This window comes from Nicotiana tabacum, chromosome 15 (genome assembly GCF_000715075.1).
Source record: "Nicotiana tabacum cultivar K326 chromosome 15, ASM71507v2, whole genome shotgun sequence".
NCBI lineage: Eukaryota > Viridiplantae > Streptophyta > Magnoliopsida > Solanales > Solanaceae > Nicotiana > Nicotiana tabacum.
Genome location: NC_134094.1, coordinates 108,724,254 through 108,740,590, shown reverse-complemented (window position 1 = coordinate 108,740,590; position 16,337 = coordinate 108,724,254). Strand labels below are relative to the sequence as shown.

The 16,337-nt window shown below is 32.6% G+C and overlaps 1 protein-coding gene across 1 annotated transcript; it reads right to left on the bottom strand.

The window, feature by feature from the left end:
* Positions 1 to 9,607: 9,607 nt before the first annotated feature.
* LOC107796103 (laccase-15-like) lies at positions 9,608 to 12,657 on the bottom strand. Its single transcript, XM_016618834.2, has 6 exons — positions 12,496 to 12,657; positions 12,266 to 12,417; positions 11,905 to 12,149; positions 11,659 to 11,787; positions 10,202 to 11,161; positions 9,608 to 9,954 (listed from the first exon to the last, which is right to left on the bottom strand). The coding sequence occupies exons 1-6, from the start codon at positions 12,595 to 12,597 to the stop codon at positions 9,824 to 9,826; spliced, it is 1,719 nt and encodes a 572-aa protein (XP_016474320.1). The 5' UTR covers positions 12,598 to 12,657; the 3' UTR covers positions 9,608 to 9,823.
* Between the last annotated feature and the right edge of the window lie 3,680 nt (positions 12,658 to 16,337).

Here is a 16,337-nt window from a genome sequence, read left to right as displayed (position 1 = left end):
AGGTTCAATCTTGGTCAAAATTCCAAAATTCAACAAAAGTCAACCCCTAGTTCGCTTGGTCAAAATCCAAGATTCGGATCAAAACCCGATTATTCATTCACCCCCGAGCCCGGATATATAATTTATTTTGAAGTCCGACCTCAAACTGAGGTCTAAATCTCTATTTTTCAAAATCCTCAATTTCTACTTTGAAATTCATAGCTTTGATGTTAAAATTCATGAATAAGTAACTAAAATTGATTCAAAACTAGTTAAAGATACTTACAAAAGAATTTGAGAAGAAAAAGTTCTTCAACAATCGCCTGTAGAGTGTTTAGCGTTGAGAAATTGTGTAAAATGAGCTAAATTCCGACTTTTCCCTCTTTTACCAAGCTGCAGGTATAGCAATCACGAACTCTTGTTCGTAATTATGATACCCGCATTTGCAAAACACTGAACGAAAAAGTGACAGTGCATCAGGGCCCCAAGAAGTCGCAATTGCGACAAAATATTCACATTTGTGACTGCCCCCTTGTGCGCATTGGTGAACAAAGCTTCGCATTTGGGAAGCTAGCCATCCTTCCCAGGTGCCGTAAATGCGACATGTATATTTTTTGCGAACAAAACTTCGCATTTGCGAAGTGCCCATTCCCTAGCTCCATTCGCAGATGCGAGTGGGCACTAATAAAAGCTAGGCTCACATCTGCAAGTAGTATTCTCGCATTTGCGAGATCTGCAAGTTGACATCAGTAACAGCTATGCATCAGCATCCCAAACTCATTCGCAATGCACCTGAAACTCATCCGAGCCCCTCAGGCTCCAAATCGAACATGCATACAAGTGTAATAATATCATACAAACTTAATCGCTACCTTAAATCATCAAAACAACATCAAATAACATGAACTGATCATCAAAACTCAAGAGTTTCAACTTAAAACTTACTTTCACAGCTTTTCACATAATGCGCCAAAATGCGCTCGGATCACCCCGGATCCAAACTAAAAGTGTGTACAAGTTCAAAAAAAATATATAAACCTACCAGAATGATCAAAATACTGATGTAAGATTGTTTACTAAAAATATTGATCGTGGTCAAATCTAGCCTCTTTTAAGTCAAAAATATTATTTTCTTCAAAATTTTATGTAAAAACTTTCTGAAAATGACACGGACCACACACGTAAATCAAGAAACATCAAATGGATCTAAAAAAAGTCTTGGAACACATAAAGGTAATCTAGTACTCCAAATGATTGGTCGGGTCGTTACACTCTACTTTAGAATTATTGGCCTGAGCTAATGGAGATTCAATTTCTAGCTCTATGTGGTCACTGACACCACTATCTGTTTCTGCTATTGCCTTCTTTCTCTCACTGTCTTGTGAGGCAGAATCATTGAATGTCACATCCCTACTGATAATTAACTCTGGAGTCTTTTTATCTGTGCACCACAACCTATAACCTTTCACTCAAGTTGCATACCCTAGAAATATGCACTTATTTGCCCTCGGCTCAAGTTTTTCTTCCCTTATGAGCATAAGCAGGACAACCAAATATCCTCAAGTTTGAATAATCAACAGACAAACCGAATCACAACTTAAAAGAAGTTTTGAACTCAATAGTTGTGGATGGAGATATGTCGACCAAATAACAAGTTGTATTGATTGCTTCAACCCAAAAGTTTTTGCTAACACATGAGTGTGAAAGTATGCTCCATGCCCTATCACAAAGAGTTCTATTAATACGTTCTGCAACACCATTATGTTGTGGTGTTCCAACACAAATACGGTGTCTTACTATGCCCTCTCTGCTGCAGAAATTATTGAACTCAAAATTGCAAAATTTTAACCCATTGTCAGTCCGAAGATACTTAATTTTTCTTTCTGTCTGCCCCTCAACATTGTCTTTTATTTAACAAATGTCGAAAATGCCTCATCTTTTATTTTCAGAAAACACACTCACATCATCCTTGAGTAATTATCAACCAAAGTCATAAAATACATGGCACGACTCTTGGAGGGAACTCTGTTTGGACCCCACAAGTTTGAATGTATATACTCTAACTTGTCTCTGGTCATGTGCTCTGCCTTCTTGCTGAATTTTACCCTTGTCTGTTTACCAAACACACAATGCTCACAAAAATTAAAAACTTGATTTTTGTACCCATCTAGAAAATTTGCTTGCTTAACAAAGACAGTCCCTTGTCACTCATATGACCAAGTTGCAAGTGCCACGGCTAAGAATGATTCAGATCACTTTTTCCATAAGCTAGAACAGATTTTCCTTCAACTACACTGGCCTGAAGATGATACAATTTAGAATATAATTTACCCTTCATGATTACAATGGAGCCGTTACACACTTTAAGTATTCCATTGATGGAGTGGAACTTATACCCTTGATCATCCAAAGTCGAAAAGAAAATAAAATTTCTCTTTATCCGAGGAACATACCAACACTCAATGTTTTTGATAATTCCATCGAACATTCTCAATCTGATGTTACCAATCCCCTCTACTGGTAATGGATTATCATCTTCAGGTAGACAGTCCCACTCATCTACTTCTAAGTTGAAAATCAATTCTTGTGTGGACATATGTAAAAAGTAGTACTAGAATCAAGAACCGAGAAATTCTACCCATGACTAGAACTTACTGCACAAACTTCCCCTACATAGTCCCTATCATCAGAATTATTGCAAATGTCGATAATATTTGCAGAATTATCTACATTCTGCTTCATTCTTTTCTCTTTCGGCTTAAGACTATCTCTCTTAGTGACCTTGCTCCCCGCTCTCATAACAGTTCTGCTTCCTTGCTCTAGACTTTGATCTGGCAATTGATTTTTTCCTTTTAAAGTCCTTTTATTGTATTCTTACTCTAATCATAAGACCCTCGCCTCAATTCTGCTATCTGAAAATCTCTTTTTCAACTCTTTAGATTTTAATGCATTACTAACATCTTCAAGTAGAATAGTGTCTTTCCCATATAGCAATGTATCGACAAAAGTATCATAAGACGGTGGTAAAGAATATAACACAATCAAGACCTGATCTTCACTCTTTATTTTGATATATACTTTCTTCAAGTCCATTATAATTGAATTAAGCTCATAAATGTGAGTTTTAACAGGTGTATCTTTGTTCATATAGAGATTGTATAACATTGTTTTTCAGGTAAAGGTGATTTGTCAGTGATTTCTTAGAATGCAGATCATCCATCTTCTTCTATATCGTTGCTGCAGAAGTTTCTTTAGCAATTTTCCGAATAACGCTATTTGTAACGTTCATGAAAATCGTACTTAAAGCCCTCTCTTCCATGTTTGCATTCTCTGTCTCTTTCATCATTTCAGATAAATCCTCATCAATTCCCTTCTATAATTCTTGTAATAACAGAGACGATTTCATCCTAATCTTCCATAAACTGAAACTAGAACCTCCATCGAATTTCTCTACTTCGTACTTTGTTGAAGATGATGAAGACAACTTAACCCTAGATTATATGTAAAAACCTGAATCTTGCTCTGATACTAATTGTTGATGAAGATCGTGGGTTAACCAGCACATAATCACACAAAGCAAATAGAGAAGAAAAATCAACACAAGGATCTAACGAGGTTTGGTTAAGCCTAATCCTCGGGGTAGAAGCATAGAGAGTTTTTCACTATGAATAAAAAAAAAAAGCACAATACAATCTATAGAATCCCCAACTACAACCCCTATGTATATATTCCAAATAGTACCAAACCTATAAGAGAAAGGTTTCATAATCTGACAAGGACAATAAGTTTTTCTTTCCCAAAACTATTAGAGCAACGGATTTTCCTAAATCTATAGGGATTACGGGTTTCCTAGAAATATAAGGAAATAATTCAAGTCACAAATAACAATTACAAATTAATATTTATAAGGATTTATCCATCAACCTAATAAGTGAATTTATTGTAGAAATATTCTTTTTTACCGTCAGCGTATATAATTTAAATTGTTCGTATGATTAACAAGTAACCATATTTACGTTACGTTTGGATCCTAATCTTAGAACAAAAGTAGCTTATCTATATCTTCTTATACATAGAAGCGGATTTAGCTTCTGAAATCGGGTTCAACTGAACGCACATAAATTTGTATATAGAAATTTATTAAAATTATAATAAATAATAAATTTGAACCTACGATTTTAAAAATATAATGATAAAAATCTTAAAGGCTGAACCCATAAAATTTATATTTTGGATCCGCCTCCGCTTATACAACAAGTATTCCACTTCATGAAGCTTTTTGCTTGCTGTCTTATTAATTTCCGTTTTCCTCATACTCTTACCTTTTAACTTATGTTGTTCTATCAAATTATATGACTAAAGACTCATCATTGGTCTCAAACAAACAATTTGAAGGTGACAAAATAATGGATCCTTGGCCAGCTAGTTAACCCAAACGGTTTTCCATGGACGAAGCCTTTTGAGCCTCCTTTTTATATCCAGATGTCATTGATTTGGGTTAAAATTTCTATTATATAGAAAAGAAAGTGTGGTCGACTAATGGCATAACTGTAATTTGAGCTCAAGGGTAAAATTGTAATTTCAATTAACAACTCAACACAATTCTAAACGCAGATTCTTCCAAGCCACAACAAGAAATGTTGGTTTTCTCTGGTTCTCAATTTGTCCTCTCAAATAATATTTTTTTTCATTTCTCTTCATCTTCGCAGTTGGGTGTTGCAAGTTTCAGGTCTGTTTCTCTCTCAATCTTTGCCCAAATCTTGTTTTTTTTTTATTAATTTCTATTAGGGCTTTATTTTCCTATCCGATTTGCTTTTTGTAATTAGAGAGTTTGTGTGAGGTATACGAGTTTAGGGCAAAACTTGGAGTTATTTGCCGACGATAATGGTGGTCTTTTACCATGTATTTACTGCTCTTAAAGGTTGAATCTCTGGGAACAAGTAGAACACGCATTATGATTGATTATAGAGAGGTAATATATTTTTTAGAGTATGTTTTGTTTTTAGTTCACATGCTTCTTCACTGTCTTTGTCATGAGCGCTTTATGGGAGATAATTGGGGTTGTTTTGCTCTAATTTTCTCAATATGATCATATATGAGACACAATGCACAAATTCGAGAAAGTTAAAATTGTATTGATCCTATATTTTCTGTCAATTCTTAGGGATAAAATTATTCATGTCGATTTTGTGCAGAGATGAGTTCTCATAGTCAGGGATATTATATATTTTTTCTTTGTATATTTTTTTCATGCTTCTGCTTATTCAGGGGATGCGTGTGTCCTGTTCCCTTTTTTTATTTGTTTTTCAGGAAACCTAGGGATAAAAAATAATTAAAAAATTATTGAATTTTGGTTCCAATTTTCTTTTACCGAATTCCCATGGATTAGCTTTGTAGTGAAGATCATGTCGTTGCTTTCTAAATATTGTTCTAAATACATTCTTTTAGAATAACACACTTTATTAATAGAATTAGATCATCGATCACTGATCCACGAGAGAATTTCGATCATCTAATGGTTTTCAATTAATGAATATGTGTTTTAAAAATTATAGACAATTACTAAACTAAACGATATCTTCTGGTTCCCTTTTTGGTTTCCAGCGATAGAACATGTGTTGGGTTAACTAATGTATCTTTGGTTATGTATAAGACAACATTGTACATAATAGGAAGATCCACTTGACTAATTATGTGGAGTTTTGAAAGATATTCTGCAATCTATTATCTATATAATCCTATGTTGATTTGCATTGTATTTTATTTCTCTTGGTGGTGGAAGCATTTAAGCTATAGTAAATAGAGTATTTTTTATTGTAATTTAAATGAGTCACGTATTTAACTGATTTCTTATAAATATGTTAAATTTAACAGAGCATTGCTAGCCGAATGATATGATTTATCCCTTGATAGAGAAATATGCTCACATCAGGTAATTGCTTCTCCATATTTTTACAGTAAGATCATGTGATTGATAGCGAACAAACTTAGCTGAATATTAAAATCTTTGCATAAACATGAGTAATTCTGGATAAATAACTTTTTCTTTTACTGCTCATATAATGCCTATTAAATTATAAAAGTTTTATTTGGCTGAAAATTCACTTCTTTTGAAAATTAATAGTTCTACTATTTTACCCTATTATGTGTTTTACAAGACTAATGACTACTGAAAACAAAAAAAAAAGAATTCGAATTGTATTAAATGTGTTGAACTTAAAAGCATATCCTCTCTGATCGTCATTATTCAACTGCCTTATTTTAGAGATAAGTACAAAAACAATCATTTGATATTTTTCTCCTTTCGTATTCTTTTCTATTTCTCCCTTTGCAGAAACTTTAAAGATGCTTAAGTATCTATTTGAGGAAAAGGAAAGGAGCGGTGACACAAATAGCCTCTTAATATTAACAACAAATCTCCATAATGAACTTTATAAAACTTCTACTAGGTGAAATTTCAATAATTAAATATTTTTCATGAACTCATAAGTTCATGCGAGAAGTGTTCATTTTGGGAAAGATATTTTTGTTACCATTTTTTACTTATTGAGACTGCTCTTTGATTCTTTGAAGCAAAAGTTAAGCTTCACTTTTATTTGTAATTTCTCCTCCCATCCGCCAAAAGAAGAAAATTAGAAAGATGCCAATGGCCTTTTTGATAATGATCTCTTTTTTTTTTTGTACTAATAATCTACTAATAATCAGTCAAGTATATTTTATTGCTATATTTGATTGATCTTAACTTTTTTGGCCAATTTTAAAGCTCTTTAGATATTCGTCTATCAATGGCAATTAAACTTGTCCATTATTTAGTTTGGAATAGTTCTATGAACTATATTCACAACTCTGTACTTCACAGAGTATGAATGGAGCATTCACTTTCATTCCAAGTGATGAAGGTTGTAACATATATAATTCGGGCCAGGCTCTTGTCTTGATTAGATTGGTCACCTTTGTTTTGTTATCAATTTACTCCAATTTGCTAAAGAATAAAAAATTATGCCCAAATGTTAATATGGTTTATAACTCATAAGCTATTCATCAAGAATATGGTTATTCATGTATTATTATCATTTTAACATATGATTGGCATGGATGTCCGTTTTAGGAACATCAATGTTGGTGTTATTACCTATATATTCATGTCGTGAAATAGAGTTCCATGTAGCTAGATATTGAATCAGCACATGCTATCTTTTCCTATTCTTTCTTATTGTTCTTCACCTAACATTTTTTCATATAATTTTCTTGGAATATACTTTATGTTTGTATTTCATGTATATGTTTTATCTGAAAGTACAAATGGTGGATTGATTTACCATCTTCACATATTTGGTAGAGATTAATTCACTTGGCCACTTAGTTAGTGCTTGATAGTTTGGTTTGTTCTACTTTTAGTTCAATACATGAAACACTTGAGGATGATAGGATATGTATTTGTAAATAGAATGTGCAATTACATTCATATATATTCTATCTTTTAACATATATAATGTACTATGAACGTGTTGCTGTGTGACTACTTTTGACGTTTTTCTTTTTTGGCAGGTTAAACTACCCAAAATTTTCTTGCTATGGTTGCAGATGACTAAAGCCTCTCCTTCATTACTTAAATTGGTAATGGCAATGAACTATATATCTTGATACCTTTTTTAATTCATTCGATCTCTCAACAGACTGTTACCTATATATTTATGTTTATCTTTCTTGAAACAATCAGTGTTGAGTGTGCCTATATTGTGTTTACTTTTATTTATTTCATTATAAGTTGCAGTTATCCACATGCTTCAATTGATTCTAACATGCTAGTAGAAAGAGTTCTTTTATAATGTATGTTGTCTTTATTTTTCTTTTTTTGCAAGCTATTTATTTAATTACTAATTTCAAATTAGTTTTATTTCAATCAAAACCTTGATGTGTTATGTTGTAATGATGTATTTTTTTATTATTACATTTGTGCATGTCCAGTGTCTTGATCATAAGAAATTTAATTTATTTAGGGGCTAAATTTTATCTTTATCATACCATTTCGCTGATGGATGATTAATGCATTACTTCTTTGTCAGTTTTTCTTAAGTAATGAACTTTAAATTAAACGGCTAATAAAGAAGTTATTGCTTTAGAGGAGGCTTCTGGTGTGTTTATCGTACTACAGATTTTTAAAAATCTCCTAAAGTTATGACATTCTTACCCGGCTCAACCAGTTCAAGCAAGACATTTATAAAGACCAAGTAACAATCAAAGCATAGAATTTGGACAAAGATGTATGAGGGAGTTGAATCACCTATTTATATGTTCTTATTTATGGTATCTTAGTTATGCAGTTATTGTAGCTACTACTAGCAGAAAATATTTTAGCAACCAAGTCATAAACAAGTAGTGCCTTTTGACCGTCATTTTGTATGGTTATTTCGTGGATGTAATTTCAATGAGGGACGAGATTCATTGTTCTTGAATGCGCGTTCTGAATATATGTGTTTCAACTTTCAAGTAGTATGTAGTCTTTTATATTTGTTACTATTTACTAAAGATGGAATTTGTGCTTTTGTATTTTTGAAATCATGGTTGTTCTAAGGTATGTGTTCCTATTTAAGGTTTAAATAATAGATTCTCTAAAGATTAGAAACAATCCTTAAACTATATCAGCATTCTAAATGTTGGGCCCGTGCTATGCACGGGCAAGGCTCATCTAGTTTGGACCTGTTTAAGCTAACATCAGCTTGTGTCCGGTTAGAAATATTCAGGTTGCTCTTTATTATCATATTTGTCCTCTCGTAATATTAAATAGATTACATTCAAATTTATATAGCCGGCTAATTAATTAATCTAATTGTTGGATATTGAGATTTTGATGGTTAACAAAATTTGTTAAGATGAAATGCTCTAAGAACTAGGTCCTCAGCGTAGCTGCTTAACTGCTCTAAGAACCAGCTCCTCAAGGTTGATGATTGCACGCTTTTGCAAGACAATAACTTTATCTCAAAGTTACCCGGGTCTGAGTTTGTTGGAAGAGGACTGCTAAACATGATACGGGTTGTTGCCCAAGAAGATACGCTTGCATAAGTGAAAGACAAGAGTCCCAAGACTTGTGGAGTCCCAAGAGCCGTAGGAGTCCTATCAAACAAGAAGCTAATTACGCATAGTACTCCTAAAAGATCTCGGAGTCCAGAGAATTTAAATACTACTATATTTTTGGACTGCTGAGATCATCCTTTTGCACGTCAACTGAAAAACTACATTTTTCATACTCAAGTCGAGTACTAGTATTGTGTTCTTGTTGAGTCAGTCTAGTAAATGTGTTTTAGAAAATCGAGCTGTAATAAAAGTGTCATATATAATCAGTGAGTTGGAGTGAGTGTTTGATTTTGCAAGTTAGAGTAACTTGTAAATCAAATATTTGAAGTAGGAGAAATGGAGAGTATTAAATTACAGATTTTTGCACCTTTTAAGTAGGATGATTCTCCACATAAAAATTATTGTATTTACTTTACGGATAAGGAGTAAGGTAACGAACCAGGTTCCTCAAACTAACACTAATGTTCCAAGAAGAAAAGACCGCCGGCACAACAGCACGAATTAAGATGATAAAAAAAAGAAATTTAAAACATTTGTACAACTTCCGTAATGATATCATGTGGAAAACCACAGTATTCTCATTCATGTCTTTAGTCACTGAAACAGTAGCAAATATACATATGAAACCACATAACAATTAATTTCAGTTCAAATGCAATACTATAATAACTCCACAAACTATTTATCAGGATAGTTTCCTTCCCTAAAATAATCACTATACTATAAACACACATATAAATATTTTAGCAATATGTAAATGATGGAAAAATCAGCAAGGTGGCATGTCCTGAGGAGGCGAGAAAATGCGTTCTTTTGGCCTGTGTCCATTTTTCACTATAAACACTGTCTGCATCCCCCATGTAAGATGACGCTCAATATGACAATGCATAATCCAAACTCCTAAAGCAATAAGAAATAAAAAAACAAAGGGTTAACATAATAAGTTCCACAATGAATAAAAGGATTTAACATTTTAACTTATCTACACTGGTTGTATAAATAACTTCTACATTATAAATGTGAATACCTTATTTTTCAGGAAACTAGTTTCACTTATTATAAACAGTTAGTTAAGCCTGTGATTATATTTTAGGTGACTTGATATCATAAAAATAAATTCTAAGTATGCGTTATGAGGAAGACTTACCCGGGTTATCTGCCCTGAATCTAATGGCAATCCAACCATTTCTAGGGATAGCAACGGTGTTTCTTCGAGGAGGATCAACAAGATTATAGTTCTGAGGATCCTGTTTTTCGTCAAAATTTCCAAATCCCCAACCAACAACATAAAAATTGTACCCATGAAGATGCATTGGATGGTCTAAGCCAGTGACCAAATTAGTCCCCTGCAGTACCAACTCAACTGTTGTATTATATTCCAGCACTTTCACTTGTGTCCCAAATTCAGGTAACTCGAGCTCTAAAGGCAGGACATCAGAAGTGTAATTAAATACATATGGTGGAAAGCTAGGAAATTTGGTCCAAAACACACCTTTAATGTGATAATAATAGGCTTCTAGTATGTTATATGTTGGTGTCACAAAACTAATGTTGTTCATACTAGCCGATAATCGTGTCCCATTTGGTCCTTGGCATGTTGTAACATTTGTACCATTTATAGGACAAGGCAATAAGTTAATTGAAACAGTTGAAACCAACCTTGTTTTCACTTTAAGTGGGACGGATATCGGATGGTGTTTAGAAGCTAAACTTCTTAGGCTGCCACTGAAATTAACAGCTGCAGGTGTGTTAGCGTAAGAAGGTAAATAAGGTAGTGAAAGAGGTGAAGAAATTAAGTAATTTCCTTCATATTTAACAATGGCTGTGGTTGTTGTGTTATCAAATTGGACATTATTCCCATTAGTATATGCTCTAGCAGCCATGTAGTAAAAATTAGGTTCTTGATTAGCTTTCAACAAGCAGTCAAGTGTTTGTCCAGGACTTATCGCGATATAATCCCTTGTCAATGGCTTTGTGTAGCTTCCATCTGTTCCAACCACTGTTAATTTGTGCTTTGCAATCGCGAATAAGAGAATTTCATTCATTGCAGCATTAAGAATTCTTAGCAGATAAGTCTTCCCAGACTTAACTTCTAGCTTGAAAGTTCCTGCTCAAACAAAGAAAACAAAAGAATGGAAAAGAATGAAGAAGGATAAGGAACAGTATAAAAAAATGGGTTAAAGTTATATACGCACACTATAAAAGGTTTTTAACTACGTAGTACTTATATTTTAACCCGATCAACATGCAACAAGCCTTTTTCTTATTACTAGTCCCACTTTTTATGAACGGTTACTGGCCGCTACTTATCATTTAGGTGACTTGAGAGTATTTAAAAAAAATTATACTATCAACGTATAGAATCTAAACTCTAAGTTTTTATTAGTGGCAGGTAACAATTAAATAGTGAGGGATAAATATTCAAAGGTGTTACTATCATGAAGCCAATAAAAGGAAAAGATGAGTATTTCAATGCAGCAAAGAATAATCCTATAGCTAAAGTTTGTTTAATTTCTTATTTTAGTACATGAGCAATATATATTAATGCGTAGAAACTTGTAAAGATCAATGTCATTAACTTTCTGATAGCAATGGGTTACCTACCATGTTTTGAACATGGGTAAAAATCACCAGGCTGACCATTAATCATAAATGCATCAGAATTTCTAGGCTGACCTCCTGAGGCAGTAAATTCCTTTAAAACCTCCACAACACTGTCCTTCCACCACTCAGCTGAGAATCAAATTAAAGAAAAAGAAACTTAATTAGTTAAATTTGTGAAAATGAAAAATAAATTTATATGTAATTCCATTAAAATAAGATGTTTAGAAGGAATATTTATAATTGTACCTAAAATAATTGGTATCTCAGCCTGAGGCTTGGGAAAAGGATAACTAGTTCCGGGCTTCGGGTAAACAACAATGGCGCCATGAACTGTGGCACGCGCCCAAGCGCTGTGCGCGTGCCACCAAATAGTACCTTCTTCGTCAGAAAGTACTATTGTTTGTCTGAATTTAGAGCCTGGTTGAATTGGACACTGGGTGATATATTCAGGACCATCTGACCAGGGATTCCGTGGCTGTTTCACTCCATGCCTTGTTTATATATTTTGAAAGTAAAATCACCAAAGGTTGAAAAGAACAAAATTAAAAGGGTATATATATAGGGTGCACCAAAGTAAAATATTTAAAGAAAACTGGAATATATTTACCAGTGAATAGTGAGATTGTACTTTCCTTTGTTATAGACATCAACAATAAGAGTAGATCCTTTGTGAGCATAGAGGGTCGGCCCTGGAAACTTGCCGTTCACAGTTAGAATTTCCTTTGATTTGCATAGCCTTTCGAACGAAGCTTCTTTAACCTACCATGCCATACAACGTTAATTAATTCACATAAGGATTATTAATTAATAAAGAAGCTGATAATAATATGTGCTTACGATGAAATGGTAGTGGTTAGCAAAAGCTAAGTAATGGAGGAAGGTGGTAACAACTATGAGACTCAAAATGTGTGTTTTCATAACAACTTCTCCAGCCATCATTTTAGAAGATAATTTTTAATCCTTTTTTTTGTGTTTTTAACCTCTTAATTCTGCTCTGTAAAGAGATTCTCTCTTGCTCACGGAATATATAATGGTATGGTAGAATAAAGAACTAACACTTGACAACAACAGAATTAAATGCTGCGCACTAGAAATAGTATCAAGAAAATTATGTTAAGAGCTTTGCGTAAATGGATTATTAAGAGAGAGAGGAAATTTATTGCTACCTACTGTTTTGAGCCATTGTCTTGTAATAAGCCGATCCTTGAACGTGTAGAACTCATAACTTTGAATATATTATGACTATGTTTTGTTACTGAATTGTGTTTTAGGTATGATACGTTGCCAGAAATTATCTGGGAATAAAAAGAGAAGTAAAGAAGAAAAAATATATGAAATCAGGGAAACCAGCGTGGTTATGGTAAATCTATTGGGGTCATGGTAGATTTTTAGAGAGTGAGAGAAGATTTTTGTTGCCGTAGTGACACAGGTTATGGTAAATCTATTGGGGTCATGGTAGATTTTTAGAGAGTGAGAGAAGATTTTTGTGTTGCCGTAGTGACACACTACCAGAGCTTGTTGAAGTGTAAGATCGTCTTATCTAAAAGTTTTAATTGTACTTAATTTAAGTGTAAGATCATACTTAAAAAATATTTTTTTATTTATTTAATTATATCTTTAATTAACACGCTTTTTCACTTGCGGGTGTGATTCTTTTTCATGAGGCAAAGACCTAAATTTTTTTTATATATAATTAATGGGTGTGGTGAGATTCAAAACCAAAAACTTTGCATGATTTGATTGCATATTGATATGTGTGACCGTGTTATCAAAAAAACTTAAATTTTACGGGAAGCACGTTTTAATTTACTTAATGCTATCTTGCATGCCTTAAGTGGCTATGTCTGGATTGTAATAGAAATTAGTAGAGCTTTTCTCTATGCATTTTACTCACTGTAGAATCCTTGCTTATCTTCCGTGTTTGAGTGATTTGTTTAAGAGTGAGTTATGTTTGAATGGTTTTTAATGCATATACATCTAGCTTTAGAGCAGAAGTTATGCCAGCTATTTCGATCGAGTTGCCTTGTATGAAACCGTTGTATTTTTGTCAACTATGCTTTGGATTATTTTTCAAAGTTACCTAAGAACAGAAACTAGTTATAACTAGTCGAGTTTTTAAAGTCAAATATTTTCTTCAAATTTCATTTTCTATTACTAATTTTGTCATTTCTTTTTTCTTTATTGATTCCAACTGAAACGAGAAAAAAGTGACGCTTAATGAAGGAGAGGCTTGATTTTCAACTCTGTTAAAAGATTTCTCTGTTTGGCATTTTCTTTTTAATTTATGTTTGCGTGAATAAGAAATCGTTTATCCTTTTCATTCTTTGTTCATCTTATAGCATACTCTCTTAATTTGAAACTTCTTTACTAATTATTCTAATTTTGTATATTACCCGCCCTAAACAAGGATTACTTACAAATTATATATATTCCACCTTAAAAGGCTCTCAATCTATTATTAGTGCTTTTAATTAGGGGTTTTTTTGCTTGAAAAAAGGCATAACTGAAAGGAACGGTGGTGTTAACCACATTTAAGTATCTTATGGTGGCAATAGCAACTCCCGTCATCGGGAAAGTGTAGGCCCGAAGTATATAATCCTAGATCGTGCTGAGTTGTTGGAATAGCTTGAGTGATTGGCAAGATTGGCTTGAACATCAAGTGGGTTAAAAGTCTCAGAACGATAAACACTGGCTACAAAATGCCTGAACCAGTCACAAATTAAATTTGGTATTGAACTCTTTGAAGGTGATTGGTTTTTCCATTGAATGACTATGTTGAAACATTGTACTACTATCCAAAGTTGGATGAAACTCTAGTTGGATGAAAATCCTCCTCGACGATGAGCAATAAGAGTTTTTAGTATTCAGGTGTTTAACTCTCCAACATTGACATAAAAACTTTGAAGCTTTGAATTCAAATTTGGGTTTTCAAAAACTATTATTTATTTGGATTGGGTATTGTTACAAACAATTGGGAATATTATTTGAGTTTATATCTCAATTTTGAAGGTGTTTGATGAAGATTAAACTTGATTTTGGATGAATTTCATATTGAAACTCGAAAAAGAAGAAGAAGAAGAAGAAGAAGAAGAAGAAGAACACATGACATACAATATACTTACGAAATTGTAGTAAAGTTATAGTATAATTGTATGTAAATTATATTCTGTTATAGTTATATATATTTTTTTATTTGAATGTTGTATGAAAGTTAAAAAATAATTGTATAATGTATGAATCGTTGTATAAAATTTGTATTTAAGTTATCAATACTATCTTTTTACATAAAGTTGTTGATATGTATAAAAATTTGTCCAAAGATTTTACGAGGTTAATAACTATCGTACAGAGCTAGTAAAGTATTATGCTTCACTTGATTGGTTAACTTACCCAATACACTAATCTATGACAAATTAACAAAACCTATTTAAATCAGCACTAAAATGGATATATCGTACTTACAATTAATATTATACAATTTGACGGTACAACAACATACAAATTTAAAATAAATTTCATACAAATTTAATACAAATTGATATATCTACAATAACATACATACTAAAAATAATTTTCATACAACTAATTATATAGTATACACTTATTTACAACTTATTAACAACTTTCATACATTATTTTTACCGAATTAAAATACATCTACAACATCATACAACTTAAATACAAATTTTATACAAATTTTATACAGTATGTCTTTTTGTATATTCTGTATCTGATTTGTATATATTTTGTATGTGGTGTGTGTTTCTTCCTCTCTAAAATTCTAATCAAAACTTTTTCTCTTAATATAATTTTGATACATATCAATAACTTTATGTAAAAGGATTGTATTGATAACTTAAATACAAATTTTATACAATTATTTTTCAACTTTCGTATAACATTCAAATAAAAAATATATATATAATTACAACAGAATAAAATTTACATACAATTATACTACAACTTTACTACAATTTCGTAAGTATATTTGTGATGATCCAAAATGTCATCTTTAAATTTAATAAGTAATTTTATGTTCTAAGATCTCGAAAAGCGCCATTTACCATTTCTCGATTTGGGTGCGTAGTCCGTACATTTTTCCGGAAAGTTTTTATCTGAAAAATAGATTAAAATGAGAAATAAAGCTTTAAAACTCAACTAAGTTGACTTTGGTCAACATTTTAAGCAAACGGACCTGGATCAATATTTTAAAAATTCTGATAGGTCCGTATCGTGATTTGAGACTTGGGCGTATGCCCGGAATCGAATTCCGAGGTCCCTAGCCCGAGTTATGGAATTTTGATGAAAAATTAAAAGCTTGAAAGCTTAATGATTTCTAAGAAATTACTGATGTTGTATTTATTGATCTCGGGTCCGTATTTTAGTTTTGGAGCCCGGTATAGGTCTAATATAATATTTATGACTTGTCTGCCGAATTTGGCGAGAATCGGAGTTGATTTGATGTGATTCGGATGTCCGATTGTAAAAATATAAGTTTTAAAGTTTTCTTGAAAACTTCCTTTGATTTGGTGTCCGATTCGTAGTTTTAGGTGTTATTTTGGCGATTCGATCACGCGAGCAAGTTCGTATGATGTTTTAGAACTTGTGTGCATGTTTGGTTTGGAGCCTCGAGGTCTTGGGTGAGTTTCGGATAGGCTACGGGATGTTTTGGACTTTGA

Excerpts from the sequence above, each read along its gene's own strand:
- LOC107796103 (XM_016618834.2), bottom strand. The coding sequence starts at position 12,597 with ATGATGGCTGGAGAAGTTGTTATGAAAACACACATTTTGAGTCTCATA. Across the intron at positions 12,418-12,495 it reads CTAACCACTACCATTTCATC|GTTAAAGAAGCTTCGTTCGA; the intron begins GTAAGCACATAT and ends ATGGCATGGTAG. Across the intron at positions 11,162-11,658 it reads TTACCCATGTTCAAAACATG|GAACTTTCAAGCTAGAAGTT; the intron begins GTAGGTAACCCA and ends TTGTTTGAGCAG.